The sequence below is a fragment of the Oryza sativa genome, chromosome 1 (assembly GCF_034140825.1).
Source record: "Oryza sativa Japonica Group chromosome 1, ASM3414082v1".
Taxonomy (NCBI): Eukaryota; Viridiplantae; Streptophyta; class Magnoliopsida; order Poales; family Poaceae; genus Oryza; species Oryza sativa.
This window is the reverse complement of record NC_089035.1, coordinates 7,629,441-7,646,945: the sequence shown is the minus strand read 5'-3', so window position 1 is coordinate 7,646,945 and position 17,505 is coordinate 7,629,441. Positions and strand designations below refer to the sequence as shown.

Sequence of the window (17,505 nt, the reverse complement as noted above, 5' to 3'; positions counted from 1 at the left end):
CTGCCTCGCGAGGAGGAACGCGACACTCCAGATGAGGAGGCGCCTTCTCCCATGCGAGCAACACAGCGCTCGTCCCGGCGTCGCTCGATGTTGATTCGAGCGTCCTGCTCCCCGTAGAGGCCATCGTGATGCCTCTGACTTCCCGAGGCCCCCGACGATGTTGGGGCCGTGGATCACCTCGAGGCCGTGGCCGACCGACAGGCCCTTCTCCTTGCTGATGAGGAGAGGATGGTGGGGGTACGCGACGTACCAGTGGCGGTGGGCCGACCGCCCGCTGCCAGCTGCCGCTGGGCAGTGGTGACCAAGTTGGCCACGTCGTCCAACCATCGCTGGACGGGGGTCTCCGGCTCCGAGTTCACAGGGGGATGCCGTAGAAGGGCACCCGCCGCCTGGAGCGCGCCTCGGGGCGAGCTGCCGTCGCCGTAAGTGAGGCGGCGTCACGCCCCGACGCGACGCGGCTTTTCCCCGCCCGGGGGCGGGGAGAGGGCCGAACCACCCGACCGGGTGGGATCCTCCCTCTGCGAGGGGTCGCGGTGGGGTGGAGTCAGAGAATTGCGGCGACGGTGACGGGGGCCGCGACTCCCGCTCGCATCCTCACTCCCAGACGGAGTGGGCGTGTGCACCACCGCCTCTTCCTCCAATACCTCGACCATGATCGTCGAGGGCGGAGGGAAACTTGGGGCGGAAGGAAACGACTTCTCCTTGAAACGTGCCAATTCCCCCTACATGGCGCGCCAGCTGTCGAGGAGTAATCTTCTCTAGCGGGAGATCGTGAGATCCCCCTTTTTGTGAGTTCGGCCGGGGGAAAAGGCTCGCTTGGGGAGATCGCGTATCCGCCCTGAACGCTCCTAAATCGCGTGTGGGCACCAAGATTATACAGGTTTGGGTCGCTATGGAGCGTAATACCCTACTCCTGTGTGTGAGATTATGGCTGAGTGTTACAAGGGTTCCTAAACTCCGGAGAGCATTCCCGCTTCTCTTCTCCTAGAGTTCAGGCTTACTGAGAGTCGTCCCTTTTCTCAGTGGGCAAGGTCCTCCTTTTATAATTCAAGGGGATACCACATGCACTGCCTCTACCTACTCTTCTACGGGATGGGGACCTCTGTGCCTTCGCCCGGAAGCTAAGCCGCGGTCCTTCCTTCTGTGGGACCCAGCGCCGCCCCCCACCTAACACGGGGGACGGCCCTGTCATTCGCCCTTAAATGGGCGGAGACCTTTGGCCGTCCTCCTCACATCGGGAGAACTCCGGATGACGCTCCGATGTGACAGGACATACCTACCTCCACTCCGCCGGAGACAGAGGCGACGTGGGGGCACGGCCGCCCGTCTAGTCAGACGTGACGTGACCGGCGACAGGCCGGTCACAGACTAGTCAGTCCTGACTGACGTAGACTAGTCAGTCCTGACTGACGTGCGTCAGTCGGGCGGCACCGCACGTCTGCCCTTACCGCATTAAATGCGGTGAGGGGCAGTTGGGGCGCCGCGCGCATTGATAGCGGTTCAGCCTGGGCCCCCTCCCCGCTCGCTCCCCCCGCCACATGGCAGTTGGGCGAGGCCCTCGGGGCAAGGCAGCGCGAGGGCCCGACGGGCATGACGTGGCACCCCGAGGCCCCCCAGGCACTTCTGCGATTCGCGAGGTGCGGGGGTAGGGCCAGGTTGTAGGGCCACGTGGCTGGATGGGAAGGTAAATTCTCCTCACTTTAATTTGCATACCCCCGGGCCCATATCTCCGACAGATGCCCTCCTGGTGCTTCGAGAAGCCACCCCTGACTGCCGAGTTCCTTACGACAATCCATCATGACCATCCAACCGGGGCTAAATTCGGAGGAGTACCATCCCTAGGAAATTAACTTAGGGCTATATAAACGTGCGGAGGAATACCCGTACTGAGCTGTCACCATCAGCGGCCCACCTCGCTTCCGCAACATATAACCCCAAATAATGATATCCAGCAATCTAAATATCATGCTTAAATTAGCAAATACTACTCTAATATCATCGTCATGACATAGTCATCGTAAATACGATCATTATACCCACACCATTGCATCTCCCAGATAAGCTAGCATCATAATGAATATAACTTGGATATATAATAAAGTTGGTATTCATATACTTGGAAAGTAGTACAATACCAAAGTAGTATAAAGAAGAATATTCTAAATAAACTACAAGTCTTACAGAAGAAGGAAAAGCTACTAGAGCCATACCCGAATTCTTCCGAAGACTCCGAGGACTGAAGATTCTATTCTATTTATATTCCACTATACTCTAAAGACTATACTAAACTTGAGAGATGAATGAAAGATGAATGAAACTTCTTGCTTAAGGTGTGTGGAAGAAGTGAGGAGGTGAAGGCCTTTTATAGCTCTCCAATGACGGTTATGACGGTTGGAATGGTCAGAATTGCTCTCCCACCGTCATTGGGGAGTAATCTAAGTCGTCCAGAAGAAGCCCTGCATCCAACAGCGCCACAGCAGGTTCGGCCGAACCATGGGCTGGGCCGGCCTGGCCCAAATTCGGCAGGTGTCCTCTTTTGCTCCTCTCTGCAGACTTGTGAATTTTGGCCCAATTGGTCGTGTCATTTCTGAGTTCTTGGCCCCTAGATAAATCTGATTCTCGACATCATCTGATTGATTGATCGTCTATTTTGATGTCGATTCTCCTCCATTTTATGTTCATTCTCTACAAGAGGTTAGTAATCCTAGTGCTAGTGGAATATTTATTAATTAAACATAAATATGCATTGCAAGCATAACTAATCCTCTTTTATTTGCATAGTATTAACGGGCGAAACTGATCGCTAACGACCGTCAACAACGGGCGAGCGCCGAGATCGGGGAATCAAAACCTCTCCCCGGCCGCTGCTCGAGGGTGAGTGCACCACCGTCGAGTGGCCGTGGACTTCCCACACGGAGTCGACAACGACCGGTGGTGGTGTGCACGCACCGACGAGGGGGTGTGGACTTCCCACACAGTGTCGGCGACGACCGGCGGTGGCAGAGGTAAGCTATTTCGTTTTTTTTTCAATCTTGTGCTTTTCTTCGGGGATCCGAGACCCTCTTGCTTTCTTCTTCCTAGTCCACCTAGATCTACTCCTAGGTCTAGCTCTGGGACCAATGTTAGAATCCTAGGAACCAGCGTCGGACTTGGAGCTTGATGCGGCATGGCGACGGTGCAGTGGAGTGGTGTGGCGGCCTGTAGATGCTCCCGATGGTGTAGGTGTAGATGACGGCGGCGGCGGCGGTGAGACCGTGAGGAATCCCCTGACTTCAACGCCTTCCCGGATCGGAGGGACTCTGGGGTTTGTGGGGAGCGTGTGTGCATGGGAAACCTAGGTATTATCTTTTTTTTTCAAAAATGGATTTAATTTATTTTTTAAAGCAACTTTCGTATATAAACTTTTTAAAAAACACACCATTTAGCGGTTTGAAAAGCGTATGCGCGGAAAACGAGGGAGGGGTTAGGAAAAGGGGACATCCGAACACACCCTAGTTCGCAGCCAGACCTGTGGTGGATTCAATTCAATAAAATCTGTTACCGATATACTAGGTTTTAAGTATTAGTCCAAGGATGATAATGTACTTATTTTCTTATTTAAAAAGTCTATTTTACTCCCCAAACAATTTCATCGGAGCACTTAACCCCTTAATTTTTTTTGCTCATTTTACACACCTTTAACTATTGAAAACGATTCACTTTACTCTAATGCTATTTCTCTTTTTTTCTCTCCATATAAATCATATTTTGCACTGAAATTTTGGAAGAATGATAGATGCATTATAGTTGGCGTCTCAACATTTTTTTTCAGATGTTTCCTCACTGTTTACATGGGTTGGAAATACTTAAAAACTTATTTAAACATCAAGATTTTAAAGTTCAAGCAAATATTTATGAAAAAAATTAAAAATATTTTTAAACACATGTAATGGTGCCATCTAGGAGTATGACTAAAAAGTTTCAGCCTAGAATATAACTTGTATAAAGCGTAACATAAAAAAAATATTATTAAGGAATAAAGTGAATCATTTTCAATAGTTTGAGGTAAAATTAGAAAAAAGTTTAAGGGATTAAGTGATCTAATCTAATCAATTAGTTTGAGTAAAATAGACTTCTTTCTTTTCTTAGCTACTCCTTAGTTTTAGAATTAAAACAACAATAAAATTGAAGGAACTCTATGCACCTAAAGATAAAAACAATGCGCGTACATTGTATGATTGCTTAAATTATTCTGTGTATTTAGAAGTACCACCATGGATTTATCCATGATGTAGATACTTACGATAGAGCAAGGGCCGTTGACAACAGAGAGGACGACAAAAAATATATGTTCTGGATGATAGGGATTAATAGTTTTTATCTAAGACTAAGAAGATGACTTTAGTGTTAACTATAGTCAGCAAGAGCGGTAGTTGGCGATGTAAACCACCAAATAATTAATGAAATATCTCTGCACGAAGAAATAATGCTCAACCACTCCACATTCTGTCTCTCATATATATAATCTTCTGGTTTATGTGTTGACTTATGTAGAATAAGGAAATCCATCAATGTCTTAAGTACACTTATAGATTGTCTATAGATACGCAACGCATCAGAATTAGGGTGCATGGGGTGTCAACTATCATTCCATCTTATGTACACATCTTATGTACACGTCTAAAATGGAAGTATGTGAGCGATGTTTCAAAGTTTCCTTGTTTTAATTGGAGGTGACAACGTATCTATCGCATAAGCATGAGATGTACGTTGTTGAGTTATAGACTTATGCCAACTACTACTATTCAATAAATTGATTAACCTTCTACACGTTAGCTTGTACAACATTTATTTCATATTAGTCGTAATAATTTTTTTTAATCATACTTCTTTAAGTTTGATTAAATTTACAACATTTACAACATCAAATTAGTATCATTAAAACTAATATATTTATTTTGTATTTAAAATATTACTATGTTTTTCTATTAATTAAACTTAGATTTTTTTTAAAAAAATGAAAGTGACTTATAATATGAAACGGAAAGAGTAATTAATTAGAGCTAGCATGTGAAAGTAAAAATCCGGTTGTTTTTTTGAGAGAAAAAAAACCATTTGTTATCGCGGGAAATTTTATGGTCTTCAGGAGCTGAGGTACCAATTTTTTTAAAAAAACTTTGTGGTACTTATTACCGAAGCTAATGTACAGTAACAAATTTTATACTCCCTCTGTTTCGAAATATTTGACATCATTGACTTTTTAGTACGTGTTTGACCATTCGTCTTATTAAAAAATTTAAGTAATTATTTATTCTTTTCATATCATTTGATTTATTGTTAAATATACTTTCATGTACACATATAGTTTTACATATTTCACAATTTTTTCAATAAGACGAACGGTCAAACATGTGCTAAAAAGTCAACGGCATCAAACATTTTGAAACGGAGAGAGTAGTACTTAAAAAGTCGGTAGCTCAATCAAAGACAGTATTTTTTTTTATTTTTTATTATAAAAAGATGGCAAAAGCTTTTGCCTCGTATCTACTAGTAGAGCAGGAAGCATAGTGAAAAAAAACTTTATAGGGTCAAGCCAGAAAAGCAAGCACCCGCAAAAGGAAAAGGACTACAGAGTATATCCCAAAACATCAAGTTCCTTTATTTTTATCGCCCGCTTTTACCCAAGACACTGACTCTTTCTTACTCTTAGCGATAATGGTGATAGGTGTGGTGGCGACGTGCCGAAAAGTCCTTGCATTTCGTTTGCACCACAACTCTCAAACAATCAAGATGACACGCGATTACTTTTAGGGGCTTTCTTGGATTTCCGGGTACTTGAGGTAGTCGTTGTTACCATTAATTCCTCCACTTATGTGCATGCGTCCTACTCTAATATCGTAAGTCGAGATTCACCCAACCTAGTATCTCTATCTAGATTCTTCTCGAGAGTCTATATTTCGCTAGGATGTGTAACACTATTTCTAGAATAGTACTATGCATAGTTGATATTTTTGTTGATTCAGCCACCCTTTTCTTTGTAATCTGTCTGTTGTCGAGACACGATGTTAGATAAATAGAGCCATGTGAAGAACTTGTATTTAGGCTGAGCGGCTCAACATCTCCAGATCACGCCAAGGAATTGTAGGCAGTATACTGACTTTGTCGTGTAGCTTAGTGCTCTGGCCTGCTAGATCATGGACCACAGCTTGAGAAATTGTTGAAGGTGGTCTGTTGCCGTGATTAGCATTGGAAGATAAGGCTTCATGTACGAATCTATCTTTTTTTTTTCTTGAGACCACAAAAATTATCGATGAGATCATTTTTGGCATCTTATATTTTCTAGCCAACGTGGGGTTGGTCTACTGGGCACGTGTTCGCCGCCCACGAACACATCCCAACAGCCCATGGACCAGTTATCCTTCCCTCCACATCTTATCCGTGTGTTTCTCTCTATCTTATCTTGTCGTTCCTATCCAACCATTCGTGCGTGCGAGTGAGAGGAGTGAGACGGCTACGCCGGCCGCCTCTCTCCAGCTACGACAACGGCAACGCTGCCTCCCTCCAGCAACGGCCTTCCAACAAGGTCGCTCCAGTTTCCTCCGGCAAGCCTCTCCTCCTCCCTCCGGCGAGCCCCCTCCAGCTTCAGCCGTCATCGCCCGACCTCGCCGGCCTCGTTGGTGCCGGAAGGCGTCAACATGCTAGCGTGGCCCAGCTCGGCCGGCCACCTCCTGCCCCCTTTCGTCTCACTATGCCCCCGCTACCAACACCGGCCCATCACCAGCTACCAACCCCGCGGCGCCACCACCGCCTCGCCGCCTGCCCTTGTCCGCCGCCCACCGCTGGTCCGCCGTCTTTCAGGGCATCCCTCTAAACCTGATCCCCTCTTCCTCCTCCCCAGCGCCACCCTCGTCCCTCGCCCCACCCAACCCCTGAAACTCTAACCCTAACCCCTAATGTTAGGGACCCGTTCGCAAGATGCCTATCTCGCGCACGTTCGCGCGTTAGCCTTTCAGGCCAACGTGAATGCCAGAAACTAGCAGCTGTCCCATCTCCTAGCATCATGGTTGTAACCGTTGCAAAAATCACTCTTTTTTTTTTTGAGAAAATAAAAATGTTTGACATCGCGCTCTCATCGTTGCCTAGCCGTTAGGCGTGAAAACTCTCAGATAGTAAAAGGTTTGAAAATGTTTACGGTCCAATGCATTTTCTTCAAACAAAACATCTGTGATCGACTTTTTGTGGAATTATCACTACACATGGCCTTGAAACTCTTGACAGATGCAGCTACGACTCCTAATCCAACCATGCATATCCCAAAGATCGAGTCATAACCCAGAACAGTTGTATAATATATATTCTCTATGTGCTGTGTGTCGTTTTCGCCGATCATATCTGGTATACTACAAAATTGGAACCAAAATACTCCGTTTCAAAATATTTGACACCGTTGACTTTTTAGCACATATTTGACCATTCGTCTTATTCAAAATTTTTTGTGAAATATGTAAAATTATATATGTGCATAAAAATATATTTAACAATGAATCAAATGATATGAAAAGAATAAATAATTACTTAAACTTTTTAAATAAGACAAATGGTCAAACATGTATTAAACAGTCAACGGTTTCAAATATTTTGAAACGGGGGGAGTATATAGTTAATCGCAACATGGACGAGTTCTGTACGTACGTATACTAATTAAATTGGGCGGTCAAGCTGGGTGGCGTATGCGCAGCCGACGAAATTAACGCGACAAGTGGGGAGAAGTTACATGCACATGCACACGCAGCACGCCGGTCGTTTCCGGCCGGTGACCATCAAACCATGCGAATGGTGTGGACGCATATTCGTTGGTGCATCTGCATACGTACGCATGCATGCCTATTCTTCTGGAGATTATATATCCAAGCTAGACGACGACCTGCAGCCGGCCGGCCGGTGCAAACGTACTCCTGCGTACGAGAGATGGTTGGTTAATTAGTAATTTGCTAGATTTTCTTGGCGACGACTCTCTGCGTGAGATCAGAGGAGCAATATGCGCGGACTCGATCGGCAACCATATGACGGCCTCCTCTCGTCCCGCACGACGACGCACGCGCGCGACCCCTTGCTTATGGTAAACTCGATCTATGGCCTATTTAGAAAGTTAGATTTGAGAAGTAGCCGATGGGAATTCAGCCGGTGAGAATCTGAAAAAAATCTAGTTCTAACTTTTTTAATCATTTTTCTAGATTATGCACCTAGAGCTTCTAGGAACCTAAATGAAAAGGCTAGATGTACTGTCTAGAGCATTATACTACCAGTAGAAATAATCCCAACCCTTTGTTATTAAATACTAGAAAAATGTCCGTGCGTTGTAACGAGTGAATAATATTTTAATCTATAAAATTTACTGTGGTAATTCGCTTGGATTTTTTTTTTACAAAATCATGAGCTACAATTAAGAGTCCGACTTTCATCTCAAGTTAGCATGCGGAGTTTTTTTAAAAATGATTTCTTTTACAACTCTTTTTGTATTTCCAAAAGCAAACGAGCTTAAAATCCAACTCAAACATGAATATGTATTTTCAAAAGCGAACGATCTCAAAAACCAACTCAAACACGGATGACATACCAAAATTCTGGTAAAAACACCTTCAATTTTTATAATAGTAGAGATTAAGAGCAAATTAGTGATGTAGTACTAATATTAGGGGTAACTTTGTTGTTTATTTTTTTTACCATCTCGGTCGGAATGTAGGTTTGTAGTCTCTGTCATCGAGCCCATGGTCCCTTGCATCGCTCATCCATCGGAAAAGCAAAAAGGAAAATGCGTCGGTCGCTTGAGCATCGCGCTCGTCCTCCCGCCGGCGTCGCGTGTGGATCGGGAGTCCTCCCAACGACGGTGAACACTCCAGCCCCTCTCTGTGCGTTCATCTATTTGTGTTGTGTAGTATCAGGAACCAATAATTTGAATCTGTCAGTTATCGGGCTCAGTGTTGTCTTAGTTTATCTGCTCTTGAGCCAGGAGATAAACCATTAATCTTTCAGGTGATTTTTTTCTCTCTGGGTCAGTGTTGTCTCAAGTTTTTTTTTTTTAATGATCATTCTCTAGCAAAGTCTGACCGGTAAGTCCTCAAAATTCACTTCCAAACCGTGTACAGTGGAGTACTGTCAATTTCAGACACCAAACAGTAGCTCAAACACTTTGGTACACAACTACTGGTTCAGGGTATTTGGTTTTGAGGGGAGGTTTAGCGTCGGTGGTGTTGGGTGCGAACGGGGGAGCGGCGCGTTCGTGTTTGGGCAATGATGTCGAACGACTAAGAGAAGAGCTGCTAGGTTTAGTCATTGATAAGTGACTCTTATATCCCTCACGGGATAAAAATGTTTCTCCACGTTTCTACTTCCGCAAGCTGTGGTGGTAGTAGAAATAAATCTGAACCTTTCGATTAAATGATATCAACGATTCAGATTGCTTTCTACTATATAAGTAAAGAGTACTACGATCTCTTTGATTTTAGAAGAAGGTATAACCGCCATAAACTCACTAGATTAACTTGCCGTTAATGGGAACTGTTATTTAGCAAATGGGTGACCCTTAATATAAAAATAGTAATGCCAGAGATATTTGAGAGATAATTAAGACTCATTTAATACAATCTTCATTTGTAAAAAGAGTAAGTAAAGGAGTTAAAAATAATTTTTTTAAAGGGAAAATAAACTCTTCACGTGACGGAAGGAGGACGTAAAAAATGGGACTACCACCCTCTCGAGAGGAGGCGTAAAGTCGTTCATTTTTCGACTACATTTTGGACGCTCGGTCAGCTCAGCTCAGCTCAGCTCAGCTCAGCTTGTGCGATTGGCTTGATGCATGCGCTAATTTGGCATTTAATTCGGCAACTGGCAATATAATACAATATATATAGTTGTGTACGGACCATTTTGCATATGAATAATGCTACATGCATATGTGAACGTCGCTGTGCTAGCTCATTATACACCATATGTATGTTGATGAGATATTGTTGTATAAGACATAATCGCTACTGGTCAATACTAACCCAATGGCGCCGTTGTAATTAAATGGGGAAGAAAGTCTGTTGCACGTTTTTATTCCCCATGTGCATGTTACATACGCCATCATCTCACGTTGATTAGTTGTTAATTGATGATGTGTAAATATAAAACCGAAGACTAGATAAGGGTCTTGCAAGTTGCTACTGCTTCCTATATTCGATAGTACTATGTACGCACATATTTTTCATGTTGGAGCGAGCAGGTTCGAGCTATTCTAGAATCAACACGTACGCAAAAGCTATTCACACGTCTAGAAGAACTTTACTTATATATGGATTTTTTTTCTCCATTGCTAAATAAGGTAACCGTACCTCTAGGAAGCGCCGTTAGAACTGATGGCATAATTTTCGTACCTTCTTTTTAAAACCTTTCTAATTATGAAACTAAACCATGTCGAAACTTTTCGAAACCTTCTGGCTACGCCACCATGTCCGGCGTAGCAAAATAACGCCGACAGACCATGCACACGGCATGTTGCCAACGCTATTTTATCACGCCAATCTCATTGCCATGGTGAAGTCACACCGGTATGCTCACAGAGGGATTCGAGTGACAGTGTGTTGTTTCGTGATTCCAATCTGATTTGATCACACAACCAAAAGCTTTTTTTTTAAACTAGTGACCAAAAGGTTGAGTATGTGTTAGCTACTTCCTCCATATCACAATATAGTAACCAAGAATCAAATATGATATATTATAGTATTACGAATATGAACTGAGAGATCTATTCAGATTTTTAATATTATGATATGCTTCATTCGATTTTAAGTTTCTATATTTTATAAGGTATCTAGAGAAACCTGCTCGGAACATGACAATCGTATCCAAGGAAAGTCATCCTTGCTAGGAGCTAGTCTGTACAGGCTTACTACTAAGGAAGTTTCTAGCATGCTTCTACTTGACCCTCGCCGTGTTTAGTTCCAAAGTTATTCTTTAAACTTCCAACTTTTCATTACATTAAAACTTTTCTACACACAACTTCTAACTTTTCTATTACATCGTTTCAATTTCAACCAAGCTTTTAATTTTGACATGAACTAAACACAACCCCTAAACACAACCCCTGTTATATATCCTATAATAGAATGAAGTAATTAATTCGCCTATAGTGTGCTAGCAACTCCAGCTAGGTCGCCTATATATACAAGGCACGAAGGAGGCATATACACTGGCACCACTCCCCCCCTTAATTTCAGACAACACACACAGACGTATAGTAGTTATCCGTTCGACACCTGCAACGATGACGAAGACGAAGAAGTCCAACAACGACAGTACGATCCTGGTGATCGGCGGCACGGGGATCATCGGGCGGCACATCGTCGCGGCGAGCCTCGACGCCGGCCACCCGACGCTCGTGCTCGTCCGCCCGACGGCCGCATCCGCCGCCGTCGACGTCGACTCCGACAAGGCGAAGCTCCTGGCCTCCCTCGTCGCCAGCGGAGCCACCATCGTCTACGTAACTAGAAATTTAGCTGAAGTTTCTCTACATGAACAACCTGCAGCTAGCTAGCTTAGGTAGCTAGCTGCGTTCCAGAGTTAATTAGTCGATTTATGGATAAAATGTATGCGCATGCAGGGCGACATGAACGACCGCGAGAGCTTGGTGGCGGCGATCAGGCAGGCGGACGTGGTGATCTCCGCCGTCGGCCACCGTGGGACGGTGGAGCTGGACGGCCAGCTTAAGGTCGTCGAGGCGATCAAGGAGGCCGGAAATGTCAAGGTATAAATAAAGTGGAGTAATTAATGGGTAATTCTGATGACTCACACGAAGAGAATAGTCCATGCATGGACTCAATCGAGCACAAAATTAGTACTCCCTCCTATATGGCCATATGGCCTGAGGCCCATGGCCCGGCCCAAGCACGGCGCTGCCCGACTCGGAACTCGGGTTCGTGCCCGACTCAGAACTCGAGGTCGTGCCCGTGCCGGCCCGTGCCTCGGCAGCACCCTCGGCACGGTGGGCGGCTCGACACAGCACAACCGAATAAAAAAGTCGAGGGATACAAAATAGACTTAGTGAACCATATCAGGCAGGGCCCAAATAGATGAGGAGTACAAAATAGACTTATTTTCCAGCCATATTGACCAAGCCCACAGAATTGAGGGATGTAAAGTAGACTTATTTTGTAGAAAAGCACGGTGGGCCGTCGTGCCTTCGGGGCAGCCCGGCACAGCCCGAGTCATGTTGGGCCATGCCTGGCTGTGTGTGCGGCCTGTAGGCTAGCACGGCACGGCTCGGAGTGTAGGTCGGGCCGTGGCGGCCCAACTAACCTCGGCCTAGGCACGGCGGGCCTGGGCCATGCGGCCCGTTTAGCCATCTATACTCCCTGCATCCCAAAATATAGGGCATACTGTTTTAGACATGGAGACCAAGGATGCGTACCTGTCTTGCCCGTCCCAACACGTGACGCTTCATTTCACGCGCGCCCTTGGCCTTCATAGCGCATAGCACATCCCACGTCCTATTTTCGCACGCGTAAAACGTACTCTGTCTAAAAAATGTCAAACCCTAGGTTTAAATCTGGACATATTTTTTATAGGACAGGGTAATACACACTATGATCTATTAAAAGAAACATAAAAAAGAATAAATTGAGAGCTACAGGGCATGGTCGTCCATAAGCTATAAAAGCAATTGCACTATATTCATCAACATATTAACTAATAACATTGTGAATGGAAACGGCTGACACAGCATGTAGCTTGTAGCACCTAAGATGCCTCCAACGACGGGTTGCCTACTAATATATGACTCTAAGACAATGGGTTTTCAAGAGATTGACATTTCCATTGGTTGAACCATTTGCCGCAACAACGAGAGAATGCTCCACGTGAATTATTTTTCAACGGTCACATGGCTGAATTACTCCTCCGTCGTCGGACGTGTATTTGGAAATTAAACATCTCTCCAACTTCCCGTATAAAATCCTTAAATATCTCAATTAATTTGGAAGTGGATTTTAATCTCTCAAGTGATATCCCTCGTTATTTGCATGTCACTCAAATGGTTATAAAAAAATTAAAAAGATGTAATAATATGTGATATATCACTCCACAAACATACAAGTAAAAATTCAACTTCTACTCCCTCCGTCCCAAAAAAAAGACAACCTAAGAGGGGATGTCCAAATTCATTATACTAGGAAAGGGTCACATCTCCTCATAGGTTATCTTTTTTTGGACGGAGTACATCTAGCAACGAAAAAAAATTGACTCTAAATATACGTTAACTAGCTGCGGTTTAATTTGTTTTTTTCGCTACGAGATGTAGAAGTTGAATTTGGACTTGCATGTTTGTGGAGTGTTATATCGCATGTTAATATACTTGCTCAATTTTTTTTCATAACCATTTGAGTGAAATGCAAATAACGAGGGATATCCCCTCGAAGGATTAAAATAGTTACCCCAATTAATTTGGCAATTACATATGTACACTAGTTCCACATTAAAAACACAAACTAAAAACAGTCAGGTATTTCTTCATATCACATCTGGTAGCATGCAGGTCCATCGGAAGGAGCATATATATATCATCGCAACCGCGCATTTGAAACAAATTTAATCGAGATTATGTCTATATATATGCAGCGATTCGTGCCGTCGGAGTACGGATGCGACGTGGAGCAGGCGGAGGAGGGGACGCTGGAGCCGGCGAGGAGCATCATCGCCGCCAAGGTCCGCGTCCGCGAGGCCGTCAGAGCCGCCGGGATCCCCTACACCTTCGTCTGCAGCTACTGGGCCCACGGCTTCATGCTCCCCCGCCTCGGCGACCCCCTCGTCGACCGCCCTCCGGCCACCGTCGCCACCGTCTACGGCGACGACACCCAGCGAGGTTAATTAATCGATCGCGAGATCATCTGCAGTATAGCTGCCATATATATATATATATATATATATATATATATATATATATATATATATAGGACACTCATATGGGGCACCATGGTGCCCGGGCACCATGGTATCAAATACACAAAATCACTCAAATTTTTCAAAATTTTCAAATTGTGAGTATATACCTAGTTATAATAACTCGATTCATACCTATACCTATCAACAAAACAACTCAAATTTAACTTTATTTCACAATCCATGATTACATACCTAACTAATTATATGTATGGATGCTATATACCTAGAATCAAAATCTAACAAAAACAAGTTCAAATTCAGTTCAAACTTGCTTTGAACTAGTTAGTAAAGTAGCTAATGTTAATATCTAAGTAATTGAAAAAGGTTCATACTCATTTGAATTAGGTATATACTCAATTTCAACAATGGTGCCCGGGCACCATGGAGCACCAAACAAATTTACTATATATATATATATATATATATATATATATATATATATATATATATATATATATATATATATATATATATATATATATATATATATATATATATATATATATATATATATATTTCTCACATTGAACTGATCGTAACACTGGTGGAGAAGGGGTTTTTACTCCCGGTTCGTAACCCCCATGTAGTCCCGGTTTTCCAACCGGGACTATAAATCCGGGACTAAAGATCGCTATTTTTAGACCCGGGTGAAAAAACCGGGAGAAAAAATCCATTTTTAGTCCCGGTTGGTGTACAACCGGGACTAAAAAGACTAGATCCGGTTGCTCTTTATTATTTTCTTTTCTTCATTGTTTTTAATATATATTGATTTCACCCCATCCCGTCCCCAAAATTCCAAATCAATCATCCTCAAATTGCCTCCAAATCCACAATCGATCATCTCAAATACTCAAATACATCACAAAATCTCAAAAAAAAATTACATCAAGCACAACAAAATACATCCACAATACATCCACATCCACAATCCACAAATCAATCACAATCCACAAATTAATCACAAAATCATCCCTAAATCAACCAACAAAATGCTCCACCAAATTATACAAATCATTCAAAAAAATTCGCAGTCGCTGCCACCCGGCCGTGGGCCGCCGGCCGCCTTGCACCCGATCGCCGCGCGGGTCACCGCTGCCCGACCGCCACCCACCGCCTTGCGCCCGGCCACCACCGCCTGCCGCCTTGCTGCCAGCCCTCCGCTCTGGCCTCCGCCGCCGCCGCCGGGGATGGCCCTCTATGCGCGACGGCCGCCGCCCTCCGCCACCGCCGCCCGGCCGCCTCCCCTCCCGGATCCGACGGAGGGGAGGCCGCCGCCGCCGCCCGGCCGCCTCCCGCCGCCGGAGGGGAGCCGGAGGGGAGGGGAGGGGAGGGGGGAGAGAATGAGGGGGAGGAGAGGGTTGAGAGGAGAGGAGGAGAAGGAGAAGTGAGAAAGAGGAGGAGGAGAAGTGGGAAGGAGAAGGGATAAGATAGGGCGGGGAGGACGAGGTGCTGCTGGCCGGTGGCGCATGGTGATCTTTACTCCCGGTTAGTGTTATCAACCGGGACTAAAAATACATCTTTAGTCCCGGTTGGTAACTCCAACCGGGAGTAAAGCTTATGTTGATCTTTTTTCCCGGTTGGTAACACCAACCGGGACTACAAATAGATCTTTAGTCCCGGTTGGTAACATCAACCGGTACTAAAGATGAAAAAGTACCCTTGATCTTTTAAATCGGGACTAAAGATGTTTTTAGTCCCGGTTTTTAATACAACCGGGACTATTGTGAAATCTGGTCGACCGACCAAAGATGGTTTCTCCACCAGTGTAATTAATATATATTGATTTTGTTTGTTGCATATATACTGCAGCCATCTTCGTGGACGAGAAGGACATGAGCGCGGTGGCGATAAAGGCGATGGAGGACGAGAGGGCGGCGAACAAGATCCTGTACGTGCGGCCGCCGGCGAACAAGCTGTCGCTGGGCCAGCTCGTCCGTCTCTGGGAGAAGAAGTCCGGCAACACCCTCCAGAAACGCTACGTCTCCGACCTGCAGCTTGCCAACCAAGTCCAAGGTAAATTATAGTTAGCTATAGCTAGCTGAAGTGTACTAGTATTTTCGTCAGCTGCTCGATCAATATGCAACTAAGCATATACTCCCTCCATTTCAAAATATTTGACACCGTTGACTTTTTAGCACGTGTTTAACCATTTGTCTTATTCAAAAAATTTAAGTAATTATTTATTCCTTTTATATCATCTGATTCATTGTTAAATATACTTTCATGTACATATATAGTTTTATATATTTCACAAATTTTTTTAATAAGACGAATGGTCAAACACGTGCTAAAAAGTCAACGGTGTCAAACATTTTAAAACGGAGGGAGTATTATATTGAAAACTGAATTGTGTTGTGTCGTTTGGCATATGCAGAGGCACCGTTCCCGGTGAACTTTCAGCTGGCGATGGTGCACTCGACGCTGGTGGCCGGGGTGTGCGAGCAGACGATCAACCCGGACGTCGGAGCGGAGGCGACGGAGCTGTACCCGGAGATGGACTTCCTCACCGTCGACAGCTACCTCGACGCCCTCCTCTTGCATGCATGAAGAACTACGTAGTACAGTACGTACCATGCATGTGCAGGGTGTTGGTGTTTTTAGTTGCGCTATATGTGCCATCGCCATCATCACCAGCTAATATATGTATAATACACGTACCAGCATGCAGGGTTTACTCGTACGTACCATAGCAATGTTGTATGTACTACGTACGCATAATGCGCATGGGTGGCACGTCGCATCAGCCTTAATTAAATGGATTTGGTAAATCACAATCGAAAAAATTGCGACCGAAGTCTTATAATAAATTAATTTCTGGCCTTAATCACATTCGATGGCGGGGGGCGATGGTGACGTCTCCAAGGAGCCGTTGGAGACGAGGAAGACGACGGGATCGGTGGGGAGTGAATATCAGCAAAAACTATGTTTAGATTCTAATATTTTTCTTCAAACTTTTAATTTTTTCGTCATATTGAACTTTCCTACACACACAAACTTTAACTTTTTCGTCACATCGTTCTAATTTCTTTAAACTTCTAATTTTGACGTGTAACTAAACACAGTCAAAGCCTGAATGTATAGACACGAGCATGACGATAACAGTGTGGGGACAAGCTATTCCATCCCTCGAGTGTATCAATTGAAATGAGAAGAGACGGAGAAGAGAGGATAATGTACAAGCATTTTAATTAGTACATGAATTTCAGAGTGAATCCAAATCGTGACTGAGATAAGAGGGTTTTTTTTGTTAAGTGTGATATAGCAGTCCCTTACTTAAAATGGTTTGCCATGCTTGGTAAAAAAATTGGCTTCAATCAACGCGCGCTGGACTAGTATGTACATTTACCTATCACCCTAGCTGCAGGAAGTAAGTAGTTACTCATGGTTAAAAAAAAGTGATCCAAGTTTCATGCCCGTGAAAAGAACTCCTGATTAGTTAATTGAAACATGTAGGAGTACTGCATTCTGCAATTACGACCGTACGTAGTCCTTTCCTTAATTAAGACCGAACGCTTAAATTGAATATATTAACACAGGAAACATGTGTGT

General features: G+C 44.4%; 1 protein-coding gene and 1 long non-coding RNA gene across 2 annotated transcripts; both read left to right on the top strand.

The window, feature by feature from the left end:
- The first annotated feature begins 407 nt into the window (after positions 1-407).
- LOC107280519 (uncharacterized) lies at positions 408-9,179 on the top strand. The gene is made up of 3 exons (XR_001544988.3): positions 408-2,694; positions 2,782-3,005; positions 8,723-9,179. It is a non-coding gene; the product is annotated as an uncharacterized lncRNA (long non-coding RNA).
- A 2,007-nt stretch (positions 9,180-11,186) lies between these two features.
- LOC4326355 (isoflavone reductase homolog IRL) lies at positions 11,187-16,739 on the top strand. The gene is made up of 5 exons (XM_015779370.3): positions 11,187-11,500; positions 11,621-11,764; positions 13,633-13,876; positions 15,766-15,969; positions 16,331-16,739. The coding sequence occupies exons 1-5, from the start codon at positions 11,285-11,287 to the stop codon at positions 16,501-16,503; spliced, it is 981 nt and encodes a 326-aa protein (XP_015634856.1). The 5' UTR covers positions 11,187-11,284; the 3' UTR covers positions 16,504-16,739.
- The last annotated feature ends 766 nt before the right edge of the window (positions 16,740-17,505 follow it).